Source organism: Lissotriton vulgaris, chromosome 2_2 (genome assembly GCF_964263255.1).
Source record: "Lissotriton vulgaris chromosome 2_2, aLisVul1.2, whole genome shotgun sequence".
In the NCBI taxonomy this organism is placed as follows: Eukaryota; Metazoa; Chordata; class Amphibia; order Caudata; family Salamandridae; genus Lissotriton; species Lissotriton vulgaris.
The window spans coordinates 108,920,558-108,934,237 of NC_141688.1; the positions used below are offsets into that span (position 1 = coordinate 108,920,558).

At 53.9% G+C, this 13,680-nt stretch overlaps 1 protein-coding gene across 9 annotated transcripts in view; it reads right to left on the reverse strand.

Moving 5' to 3' along the window:
* The window catches only part of HERC1 (HECT and RLD domain containing E3 ubiquitin protein ligase family member 1), a 2,101,515-nt gene that overhangs the window by 238,768 nt on the left and 1,849,067 nt on the right, over window positions 1-13,680 (reverse strand). For all 9 annotated transcript variants that reach the window (XM_086959402.1, XM_086959399.1, XM_086959397.1 and 6 more), the window contains exon 67: window positions 10,542-10,664. In XM_086959402.1, the coding sequence (XP_086815528.1) occupies window positions 10,542-10,664 (123 nt within the window). The remainder of the gene's footprint in view (window positions 1-10,541; window positions 10,665-13,680) is intronic.

A 13,680-nucleotide genomic window follows, 5' to 3' on the forward strand; every position in this document is an offset into this window, starting at 1 on the left:
TGGTAGAGGGCCTCTTCGCTTCTCCAAGAATGTTCATACAGTCAGCCGAAAGGTCTAGGTGGCCATACTGGATGACCTCAGGAGCCATGCAATCAATCGAAGGGAAGGGAGATTGGGCTGAAAAATCCTCCCCTCGTCCTTGGTCAGTAAGTCCGGGCGGCAGGGCAGCCTCCGGTGAGGAACCTTTGACAATTGGAGGAGATCCGGGTACCACCACTGGCGTGGCCACTCCGGCGCTATCAGGATCATCCTGGTGTTGGTCCTGTAGAACTTCTGTATCACCGCCGGGATCAGAGGAAGTGGAGGAAAAGCATACAGCAATGTCTGAGACCAGCTGATCAAAAGTGCATTCCCCCGTAATCCCTGCTGGGGGAATCAGGACGCGAAGACGGGGCATTTCGCATTTGCAAACAGATTGAGGTCTGGCACTCCCCATTGCCGAAAGACCTCCTGAGCGACGTCTTCGTTGAGCAAACAGTTGTGTGCTTCTATGAAGTCTCTGTTTAGACTGTCTGCCTGAACATTCAGGGTCCCTGGAAGGTGAACTGCAATGATAGAGAGACCTCTCTACAGAAGCCACCGCCACATGGATTGAGCTTCCAGAGACAGAACTCGTGACCTGGTGCCTCCTTGTTTGTTCAGATAGAACATCGTTGTTGTGTTGTCTGTCTGAACTTGAATGTGGCTGGACTGAAGAGAGGGGTACAGGGACTTGAGCGCCAGATAGACCGCCCATAGCTCCAAGAAGCACAAGTTACTACTTGTGTAACGATATATCTGTAAGAGACATTAGTTAGTGATAGATTCCTTACCTTAGAATATCCCCAGGCGTCAGACTGGATCCGGAAACTTTTGCGTAGCAATACCCCTGCACGTCGGTAGGCGTCGTCTGCGGCTCCGCGTCCGTCGTCGGCGTCGTGAGCGCCGGAATGACGTCGGAGTACTTAGACGCCGCCCATGCGCGCTGACGTCAGTTCTGATACACAGCTTTTCCGCGCCAGATACGCAGAGCCATGAGAGAACCAACACTGGTGCCATGAAACTAGGGCCCTGAAAGGGGATGACCTTAACCCTAGATATCGGTTCGCAGAACAGGGAGGATGGGTGGGTCGGTAAGGAATCTATCACTAACTAATGTCTCTTACAGATATATCGTTACACAAGTAGTAACTTGTGCATCTGAAAGAGACACGTTAGTGATAGATTCCTTACCTTAGAATTGATACCCCAGCAATACCAACCCCGGTGGTGGGTCTGCGAACCAATATTACACCAGAAAGTCCTGGAGGACGGAACGGCCAAAGAAGCCATCCCTCCGGACTTGACTGTCCAGGCAGTAGTGTCTTGCGAACGTGTGCAGCGAGGCCCACGTAGCTGCCTGGCAAATGTCCTGTAAAGGGACTCCTCGGCCCAGGGCAGTTGTTGTCGCCGTGGCCCGAGTGGAATGAGCCCGCAACCCAGCAGGGGGCTCCTTCCTCGCCATGGAGTAACATGCTTGAATACACAAGATGATCCACCTTGAAATGGTCCTCTTGTGTACCGCCTTTCCCTTCTTCGCGCCCACGTAACCAACAAAGAGTTGGTCATCCACCCGGAATTGGCGTGTGCGATCTAGGTAGTAGGAGAGCACACGTTTTGGATCCAGACAGTGGAGCCTCTCCTCCTCTTTCGAGGGATGCGGAGGCGGAAAGAAGGTGGGCAAAGTGATGGACTGCCCGATGTGGAAGGCCGTGACAACCTTGGGCAGAAAGGAAGGTCGTGTACGTAACACCACCTTGTCAGGATGAACAGATAGGAAAGGTGGAGAAGAAGAAAGAGCCTGGAGCTCACTCACTCTCCTGGCAGAGGTGATGGCAACCAGGAAGGCAGTTTTCAACGTGAAAAGACGGAGAGGACAGTTATGGAGTGGCTCAAAGGGAGCACACATCAGATAAGTGAGAACAAGGTTCAAGTCCCACTGGGGCATCACGAAGGGAACAGGAGGGAACATGTGTGTGATGCCCTTCAGAAATCTGCTTACAATGGGGGACTTGAATAAAGAAGGCTGATCAGGTAGCCTTAAGAAGGCGGAAAGAGCAGAAAGGTACCCTTTAAGAGTGCCCAGAGCAGAGCCCTGCTGGGCAAGGGAAAGAGGAAAGAGCAGCACTTCCGAAAGGGGTGCAGAGAGAGGATCCACAGCCTATGCTGTGCACCATGCCACAAATCTGTTCCACCTGCAGGCGTATACCGACTTTGTGGAGGGACGCCTGGCTGCCAGAATGATATCACAGACTTCAGGAGGCAAGTCAAATGGCCTCAACTGTCGCCGCTCAATCTCCAAGCTTGTAGGTGGAGACTGGACAGGTTCGGGTGCAGCACCGTCCCCTGCTGCTGCAACAGAAGGTCCTCCCGAAGAGGCAGACGAATCGGGGGATCGACTGACATGCTGAGTAGCTCGGGATACCAGTATCTTCGTGCCCAGTCCGGAGCCACAAGGATAACCTGGGCCCGGTCGCGCCTGATCTTCTTCAGCACTCTGGGCAGAAGTGGTATAGGCGGACAACAGACCGCAGCTCCACTCGCGACGAAAAGCGCCTCCGAGCGAGTGCCGCCTTGGAAATTCCAATGCGCAGAACTGATGACATTGCGCGTTCTCTTCTGTGGCGAATAGATCTAACCAAGGCTCTCCCCACTGCTGAAAGAGACCTTGCGCCACGTCCGAGTTCAGACGCCATTCGTGATCCATCATGCACCGACGGCTGAGTTCGTCCGCCCTGGCATTCAGAGAGCCTGCCAGGTGTTGAACCACCAGGGTCACGCCCTGATGTTCCAGCCATTGCCATAGGCGCAGAGCCTCTTGGCAAAGGGTCCACGACCCCACTGCGCCTTGTTTGTTGCAGTACCACATGGCGGTGGTGTTGTCGGTGAACACTTGCACTGCACTCCCCCGGACAGAGGGGAGGAATGCTTTCAGTGCTAGACGAATCGCCCGCAGCTCCAACATGTTGATATGGAGCCGGGACTCCGCCGGAGACCAGAGGCCTCTGATCTCCGCCTCTCCTATGTGGCCTCCCCAGCCCTGGAGGGACGCGTCCGGCACAACTACGTGCTCCGGGTGGGGTACGGAGAGGGATCTGCCACTGACCCAGTCGCGGTCCATGAGCCACCACTGCAGTTGTCTCGCAGTGCCCTCCGAGATCAAGACATGATCGGACAGGTTGCCCTGATGCTGGGCCCACTGAAACTTCAGGTCCCACTGCAGAGCCCGCATCCGCCACCTGGCGTGATGCACCAGAAGGATGCAGGAGGCCATCAGCCCCAGAAGCCGCAGCGTCAACCTGACCGAGACTCGGGATAGCGGCTGGAAGATGGAAACCAGAGCCTGAATATGCCGAACCCGCTGTTCGGGTGGGAAAACCCGAAACTGCGCCGAGTCGAGAACCGCTCCGATGAAGAGGAGCTTCTGAGAGGGACACAGGTGTGACTTCGGCACATTGATGGAGAACCCCAGCAAGTGCAGGAGGTCGGCCGTAGTCTGGAGGTGGGTGACGACTACCTGGGGCGAGCCCGCCTTCAACAACCAGTCGTCGAGGTATGGGAAGACTGATACCCCCTGCCTGTGCAGATGAGCTGCGACCACCGCCATCACCTTCGTGAACACCCGTGGGGCGCTGGTAAGGCCGAAGGGGAGCACGGTAAACTGAAAGTGCTCTTGGCCTACCGTGAACCGCAGGTAACGCCGGTGGGCCGGCAGGACGGGGATGTGGAAAAAGGCGTCCTGCAGGTCCAACGCTACCATCCAGTCTCCCGGGTCCAGGGCAGCCAGGACCTGAGCCAAAGTCAGCATCTTGAACTTCTCCTTCCGGAGGAAGCCGTTGACGTTCCGCAGGTCCAAGATAGGGCGTAGGCCCCCTTTGCCCTTCTTGGGCACCAGAAAGTAGTGGGAGTAACATCCACACCCTACTTCTGGCCCAGGAATGCGCTCGATGGCCCTCTTGGCCAAGAGGGCCGTGACTTCCTCTTGCAGAAGTTGCAAGTGATCCCCCGACACACGGTGGCATTGCGGTGGCATGGATGGAGGGGATGCCTTGAAGGGGAGGGAGTAGCCCCTTTGGACAATCTGCAGCACCCACCTGTCCGAAGTGACTGTGCGCCAGTGGGAGAGGTGATGGCGAACCCTGCCTCCCACAGGCGTCACATGGGCCTGAAAACTCGGACTAGGAAGGTTTTGAGGCAGGCGCTGCTGAGGGAGGTGTGGACTGGCCTCGCCGTGGTCCCCGACCGCCGCCCTGGCGGTTTCCACGTCCGCCACCGCGCTGTTGGACATTCTGCGGTGCGTGGCTGACGGTACGTGGTGGGGCGCCCCTTCCGTGGCCACGAAAGGAGCGAAAGGCACCCGATTGCTGGCGTGGGGCCATGAGGCCCTAGGACTTGGCTGTAGCCCTGGAGTCCTTGAAACGTTCCAGCACATGGTCTGTCTTGTCGCCGAAGAGGCGACGGCCATCAAACGGCATGTCCAGGAGTGTGGCCTGGACATCGGCCGAGAAGTTGGCGGACCTCAACCAGTCGAACCGCCACTGTCGTTGCCATCGCCCTGCCCAGTGAGTCCGTTGTATCCAGCCCACACTGGATAGAAAAGCGTGCTGCATCTCGGCCGTCCGCAAGGGCTTGGCCGAGTTTAGCCTGGACCTCCTCCGGGCATTGTGGCAGCACCTCCGCAACCGTGTCCCACAGAGTGTGGGTGTAGCGGCCCAAGAGACAGGCGGTATTCACAGACCGCAGCCCTAAGCTAACAGACGAGAAAACCTTCTTCCCGAACTGTTCGTATCTCTTGGATTCCCTGTCGGGCGGGGCCGACGGGAATGCGGTCTGGGAGTTTGAGGCCTGGATGACCAGACTCTCGGGGGTGGGATGGGTGGACAAAAAGCATGGGTCGCCCGGGGCCGGGTGGTAGCGTCTGGCTACGTTCCTATCCACAGGCGGGCCTGTGGCGGGCTTGGACCAAGTGCCCACAAGAACGTCACACAAGGCCTCATTGAACGGCAGCAGGGGCTCCACGGAGCTTGACTGCGGTTTGAGGACCTCAGTGAGGAGATTAGTCCTCACGGCCGCGACGGGGAGCTTAAGGTTTAAGGCCTTAGCTGCCTTCGTCAACACTACGCTATAAGTAGAACCCGCCTCCGAAGCCACAGTCGGAGGTGAGTTAAATCCAGTGTCTGGCGATGTGTCAATACCACTGGCCTCCCCAAGCTCATATGTCCAGTCCTGCTGTGACTGGCAATCTAGTGCCAGAGGGTCCTCGGACCCCTCCCAATTTTCCTCGTCACCTGTGTCCTGGAAACCAGGATTAGCAGACAGGGCCTCCTCGTGGAGATAAAATTCCCCAAAGGCTGTCGGAATCGGCGCCCAGCGGTGCCCTTCCGGCGCCTGAGTAGGACCGCAGGAAACATTGGGGGCGGCACCCACAGTGGGCGCCGGGGGCGACACCTGTAGGGACGGCGCCGGCGAGGTCGTAAGGTCGACCGGCGAGGTCCCGGATCCGGAACCGGATCCGGTGAGGTCCTGCGGCGCCAAGACCGAAGTCGCCAGCGGCGTCGGAGCCGAAGCACCCGACGGCGTCGGGGCTGAAGCGCCCGAACCGGAAGGACCTCCAGACGGAACTGTTGGGCCCGAAGGCGCCACGGGAACCGACTGAGGAGGGAGGGCCCTCATGGCCATGAGGTTCCTCTCGACCTCCTTCGGCGTCGCGCCGTGCCCAGGTACCCGAAGGTGTGGGGCAGGCGGCGACGCTTGCGACTCCCGCGGAGCCGCGTGGGCGGTGTCGCCCGAGCCTCCGGCCGCATCGTGCGAGCGTCGGGGCGGGTCGGAGGAACGATGACGTCGGGGTGGGGTGGGTGGACAGAAAGCAGGGGTCGCCCGGAGCCGGGCGGTGGCGTCGGGCCACGTTCCGATCTACAGGAAGGCCTGTAGAGGGCTTGGACCAGGTGCCCAGCAGAACGTGTGTGAGGGCTTCGTTAAACGGCAGGAGAGGCTCCGAGGAGCTTGCCTGCAGTTTGAGAACCTCAGGAGGTTAGTTCTCATGGCCGCGACAGGGAGCTCAAGAGCCAAGGCCTTGGCTGCCCTAGGAAACACCAAGCTATAAGCAGCCCCCTCCTCCGTAGCCACGGTAGAAGGGAAGACAAATCCAGTGTTGGGCGAAGTGTTCAGACCACTGGCCTCCCCCAGCTCGTCTGCCCAGTCCTTACTCAACTGGCACTGCAGTGCCAGAGGGTCCTCAGGCCCTTCCCAGTCATCCATCTCCTGAAGGTCAGGGTAAAAAGATGGAGCTGGGTCATCTGTGAAGGGCTCACCTATAGGCATCGAAGACGGCGCCGGTCCGGCGTCGAAGACGGACCAGGGCTGGAACCGGGGAAGCCGCCGCCCAGGAAAGATTTCGTGGGCGACACCCTTGGTGACGGCGCCAGCGGAGGGGTCGTAAGGTCAACTGGCGACGCCACGGGCCGAAGCACCCGACGGCGTCGGGCCGGACCCGCGGGCCAGCTAGGGCTCCCAGACGGACCCACGAGGCCCGAAGGAGCATCAGCAGGGTCCGACGGTGGGAAGCGGGCCCTCATGGCCGTGAGAAACACGCTGATCTCCTCCGGTGTCCCATGCAGCCCAGGGACCAACGGGTGTGGAGCTGGACGCAGTGCTTGTGGCTCCGGCGGAGCCGCGTCGCCCGAACCCCCGGCTGCGTCGTGCGAGCGTCGGGGGGAGTCAAAAGAGCGATGACGTCTCTGACTTCTTTTTAGAATGCCTCGACTTAACCGAGGACTTCGAGCCCGACGAGTGGTGGTGACTCGTCGAGTGGCGATGACTGCGGCCCCGCGACCGGTCCCTCGACCACCTGCTAGACCAGGACCTCGAGCGGCACGGGCCGACTGCCGGAGCTCAAGTCGCTTACGGGACTGCTCCTGCCTAACCTTCGAGGTCAAGGCCCGGCAGTCGGGGCACGACTTGTCATCATGGTCTGAGGTATTGGGTTTTTCGGAACCCAACGGTGCCAGGGAGAACACCCAAAGACCTGGAGTCCTTCCTGTTTCAGACTACAGAAACACAGAGTCTTCTAGGTGAGGTCAAAGATTGTATTTATTGGCTGCAGCCAGTAACAGGTATCCTAGAAGTACAACAGAATGTATGTTCTCAGGAGACGGCTCAAATTTACAAAGCCAGCCTTCTCTTTTTATACAAAATAATAAGCTGCAGGCAAACATTCCTTATTTTACAGTTGACCATACACATATTTTTACTACAAAGGAAAAGCAGAGTCATGATGACAAGCCCACATTTCAATTGGTCCAGTCCATGATAGACTACCCGGCAAGGCCCAGAACTTTCATCAGATATCGACGGACCCCTAATAAAAACGGGCACCTCCTCCTCGTAAAACAGGTCATAAAGAAGAAACAGGGACAGGTGTGTGTGAGATTAGGCATAGTTTGTGTGCGATGAACGGTTTATGACATGTTTTGCTTTGATACTAATCTCATTCGGCCACTGGGATAGGAACTGCCCGAACAGGTTTGGCTTGAGGCAGTGGAGTCAGCTCGCCCAGGTCACAGAGGAGTCACAAAAATGTGTACGTGTCCTTCAGATCGAATTCGGCCTTAGTTATTTGGCTATGTGAGGGCAATCACAAAATGGCTGCCGCTCACAAAATGGAACCCGAAGGTTCGAGACGAATAACTTCGATTTCAGGGTGATTTTCGTCACTCGAACATGACGAAAATGCTTATGTATAGTATTTAAGCCATTACCGGTCTGCTAGTATCAAATTCGTCATGATACGACGATGTTTTATGACACGAGTCCAGTGGTTCAGTACCACAGACACCCGAATCCAGAATTTTCAGTACCACAGGTCGGCCCCAAGACAGTAAAGGCACCGATGGTGGGGGTCGGTCACCGACATTAAGCGGTGACAGTCGTCGCAGGGCTTAAAGCCAGTCATCCCCATCAGCACCGGATCCAAAACAGATCGAAAAACGTAGTCCAAAAATTACTAGGAGTACTGCTCTTCCCAGATCTGCGCTTGCTGGCGCGGAAAAAAGAAGAACTGACGTCAGCGTGCGAGTGCGGCGTCTAAGTACTCTGACGACGTCATTCCGGCGATCACAACGACAACGATGGACGCGGAGCCGCAGACGATGCCTACCGACACGCAGGGGTACTGCTACGCAAAACTTTCCGGATCCAGTCTGATGCCTGGGGATATTCTAAGGTAAAGAATCTAACGCTAACCTGTTTCTTTCAGATGCCAGGCATGCCTATCGGCACCGCGAGTCGAAGGTCGACTCGAGAAAGATCCAAAACAGATCGAAAAACTTAGTAATAAAATGACTAGGAGTACTGCTCTTCCCGGATCAGCGCTTGCTGGCGCGGAAAAAAGAAGAACTGATGTCAGCGTGCGAGGGCATCGTCTAAGTACTCCGACGACGTTATTCCGGCGATCACGACGCCGACGACGGACACGGGGCTGCAGGCGATGCCTACCGACGCGCAGGGGTACTGCTACGCAAAACTTTCCGGATCCAGTCTGACGCCTTGGGATATTCTAAGGTAAGGAATCTAACACTAACCTGTTTCTTTCAGATATAAGAGCCTACAGGGGAAAGGCCCCAGCTACCTGCATGATTTTCTCACCCTGTACAATCCCAGCCGCCAGCTAAGATTGACAGGAGCACACCTGCTCAAGATCCCCAGGATAAGGAAAGCTAGTATAGGCGGCCAATCCTTTGGCTATCTAGCGGCCAAGAACTGGAATACTCTCCCTCTCTAGGTACGTGCAGAGAAATCTGTACCAACCTTCCGCAGAGGACTGAAAACCTGGCTGTACAAACATTAGCTCAGTAGTCTCAATTAATCTTGCTGATGTGCTTCTAGCGCGGGGACACACCTTTTGGGGTAGCCAGGCGCTTTACAAATGAAGTATTATTATTATTATAATAAAGTCAGTAAAGGAGGTGTAGTCTCAGGTGTCAACAAACAGGCGAGTGAGCTCGATGCTTCCAATCATAGGAAAGGACCTCGAGGTCTAAAGCCCGTCCATGGAATGTTAGGAGGAAGGTGCAACAAACACCCAGCCGAAAGCAAGGGCGCGCTGCCATTATGTTCTCTGGTGAAACCTCGTCTGTTTTACTGCTTTTCGTTCTTCAAGTGCAGCGCAATAAGGATGACATTACAAAGGAGACGTTCAGAGATAAGTTAATTAAATTGTGCATGGGGGTAAGCTACAATAGAGACTCGATAATTTATATACTAATACACAGGAAATAAGATTCAAATAAGGGGAAAGTGCTCCTGCTACCATTTTAACAAGAGAACTCATAAGTACCAGACAAAATAAATAAAAAATATGTTGACATCCCCTCCATACCTTCCTCCCTGTGTTCATTAGATGGAGATGACTCAACAAACACCCATAGGCACCGAGCAGAGTTCATGGCTCACTCAGCAACTTGTTCGACTGACAATTTCATATGACGGCTTCTACACCTCACTGGCACCGCCATACCTCCTCGAGAGAATAATCCATTATTTCTCATCACATTAATAGTTTTTATCTCCAATTTTCAGATTTTTTTCTTAGGGTCGCGAAATACACATCGTATGAAATTGTGCGGCAATGCACAACCGGTGCAGCTAGCAGCAATGCACAACTGGGGCAGCCGGAAGCAATGCACAGCCAGAGCAGCTCGCAGCAATGCACAACCAGGGCAGCCGAAGCAATGCACCACTGGGGCAGCCGGCAGCAATGCACCACTGGGGCAGCCAGCAGCAATGTACCACCGGGGCAGCCGGCAGCAATGCACCACCGGGGCAGCCAGCAGCAATGTACCACCGGGGCAGCTGGCAGCAATGTACCACCGGGGCAGCCGGCTGCAATGCACAACTGGGGCGTCCGGCCACAATGCACAACCGGGGTAGCCGGCCGCAATGCACAACCGGGGTAGCCGGCCACAATGCATAACCAAGGCAGCCGTCAGTAAGGTACAACCAGGGCAGCCGGCAGCAATGCACAACCGGGGCAGCCGACAGCAATGCCCAACAGGGACAGCCGGCAGCAATGCACAACCGGGGCAGACGGCAGCAAGGCTAAACTGTGGCCCCCGGCAAGGCACAACCGGGGTAGCCGGCAGCAATGGACAACCAGGGCAGCTAACAGCAGTAAGAGAACAGGTCAACAGCAAGTGTGTGCTATATAAAAAACATTTGACATAATATTTAAATATCCAATGAATGGAAGAAAAGGAGCAGCTAACATTGTGGGTTTTCACTATATAGTGCTTTTTGCATTTATCAAACCAGTACCTTTAGGGAGAGGATTACATGCCAATAAAGACATCTTACTACTTACAAAGTGAGTCATGCACAGGACGGAATCGGGTTTACTTGACAAAGTCAAACTTGGAGGTGAGAAAACGGAGAAATAAATAAAACAACATAAGTTTTAGTACTGCCCTGTACACTAAGGAGAAATACATGCAATACAGAGAAGTTGGGCGGGATTAAATATTTCTAACCTGTGGTGATGACTTGGCTGTTGAATTTCCCAAACCAAGCTTTCCATAATCGCCATCACCAAAGGCCCACACCACTAATCCATCTGCAGATACAGCTAGAGTATGATTTAATCCACAGGCAACCTGTACAGAAACAAGAAAGAATCAATTACATTTTTATAAGCCCACAAACGTTAAATATTCTACTAATCAACACACGTATTTCATCTTACAATTAAGCATACATCTGCATGTGCGGTTATTCAGCTTGTCAGAGGTCCTTCATTAGCACACACTGGGAGGCCTGCCCCAAGAACAGGGCCTTATAGTGGTTTACAAACCAAGAAAGCACACGGGACGCAGGCAGAACCGAATAATCACTGTGACTAGGCACCCTGGACATTCTGAGAAAAAGGCTAGGACGAGGCATGCAGAAGTTATCACGAAGGACACGGTATGCGGCTCATAGACCCAAACAAATCTATCTGAATTATCAGTTTTTATAAACTTGGGCCAGGCCAAAAGAATTTGAATAACCAAATATGCATTTCGTAACAATACAAAATAATGTTTTATATATCATTTTTAGCTATTTTTTAAATGAAATAGTTAAACAATCATTCCAACCATTCCAGCAGCTTAAATTGACGTTTGACATCTCAGAAACACAATGCAATACCAGTTTACTCCATAGCACCATCTCAAGAGGATCCAACCCAGTCGTGTCCGCCCTCAATGGCAGGTAGCTAAGCCCCCCGTACCTTGTACCATGATCCCATTGATTACCCCCCCCCCCATATCTCTAAATTCTCTTCCAATTTGTCATCCCACCTCACTTGTTTCATGTGTTTTGCAGCCACAGTCCATTCTAGGAGATCTCTCTTCCTCCTCAGCACCTGAAGGGCCTGTGGCGACTTCCAGTGAATTCCAATCCTGCGTTTAGCCTGGACCATTCCTAGTGCCACCATGCGTGCCCTGATTTTTCGGTTTTTCCATTCTTTAAGATTGTTTAATAATCATAGCTTTACTGACTAATCAAGTGGCGATGCCGCAATACATGACAGAGACGGAGCCTCAAAAGGCCGCCACCATGGGGCAGGTCCATGTCATGTGTAGAAAGTCGGCTGTGTACAGTCGACATCTAACAATATAATATTTGAATAAAATACTTACACAAATTTGGAAGATAAATAAAATAAGACAAGCATACACAAAAAACCTTGAATAACAATTTCACAAGAGAATGTAAAATGTAATGCCAAAAATATGTATTAGAGCGCAAACTGATGCCAAGAAATGCGGCCTGGGGATATATGAAGAGGAAAGAAAAATAAGTGCAGCAAACACAGCATCAATGAGTTAGTTACTAAAGTTTTTAAAGCTTTCCTGAAAGCCCGCAATTGGAAGATCAAGCGCATATGTGGTGTCCGGGCACTCCAGGCCCTAACAACTACAAACGAAAAGCCTGTCAAGGCTGCATTGCTGAGTTTGCATTTGGGGCAAACAAGAAAGAGACAACCTCGAGATTCTGCAAGGCTGGCAATGCAGAAATTTATGCTGTAAATAGAAAGGTCTGAAGCAGTGTAAAGCTTTACATTTTAAACAGAGAGCATTGGAAAAAAGACTCTCAAGACACACATAGCTGTCCATGGTCTCAGGAGCCATCCTTGGAAGCTGCAGTGGCATCATGGCCGCAATTTTTGGGACTCTCTTCAGACGAGTCATATTCTTAGAAGTGGAGCCCTGGTGTAACGCTTCACAATAATCCAGCCAGCTCATTATAATTGCTTGAACCAGCAATGGCCATATTGGATAAGATATGGCTCCACGAACGCACTCTGGACAACCACGCAGTCCACAAAGACGCCACCCGCAGACATCACAACCTCATCAGATTAGCCAAGAGATCCTCCGTCAATGACCGCCTGGATAACAACAAACACAACATCAAAGGCCTTTTCAGCCTCGTAAAGGAACTCTCCAACCCCAGCGCCAATGCCAACAACATACCGCCCTCACAAGAACTGTGCAACTTACTGGCCATCTTCTTCCACCGCAAGATCGCTGACATCCATGACAGCTTCAACACCATGACCGCCCTGACTACGCCAGACCTCACCTCCCCTCTGAACACCACCAGCGCCACCCGCCTGACCTCCTGGTCCAACGTCAACGACGATGAGACACGCAAGGTCATGAACTCCATCCACTCAGGATCTCCGTCAGACCCGTGTCCACACCACGTATTCAACAAGGCAGACGCTGCCATCGCACCCCAACTGCGTAAGGTCATCAACATCTCCTTCGAAACAGCGACATTCCCGGAAAGCTGAAAACACGCCGAAATCAACGCCCTCCTCAAGAAGCCCAAGGCGGACCCCAAAGTCCTCAAGAACTGCCGGCCCATCTCCCTGCTTCCGTTCCCGGCGAAGGTCATCGAGAAAATCGTCGACATGCAATTGGCTCGCCACCTGAAAGACAACAACATCTTGGACCCGACCCAGTTCAGGTTCAGATGAAACCACAGCACCGGGACAGCCCTCATCGCCGCCACAGACGACATCAGGCGCCAACTAGACAACGGCGAAACATCAGCCCTCATCCTCCTGGACCTGTCAGCCGCCTTCGACACGGTCTGCCATCGCACTCTAAAGAAACGCCTCCTAGAATCCGAAATCCAAGAGAAGGCCCTTGACTGGACCACGTCCTTCCTCTCCGGCAGAACCCAGAGCGTCCGCCTCCCGCCCTTCCGATCCGAGGCCACCGACATCATATGCGGCGTCCCCCCCTCAGCCCGACGCTGTTTAACGTCTACATGGCCCCCCTCGCACAAGTGGCCCGCCAACACGACCTCAATATCATCTCCTACGCTGACAACACAGCTCATCCTCTCACTCACCAAGGACCCGCACACCGCCAAAACCAACCTCCACAAGGGAATAAAGGCCGTCGCCGACTGGATGAGGGGCAGCTGTCTGAAGCTGAACTCAGACAAGATGGAGGTACTCATCCTCGGACCCACCCCCTCAGCCTGGGACGACTCCTGGTGGCCGACCACACTGGGAACAGCACCGACACCCACCGACCATGCAAGCAACCTAGGATTCATCCTTGACTCCTCCCTCTCCATGTCTAAACAGGTCAACGCCGTCTCCTCCTC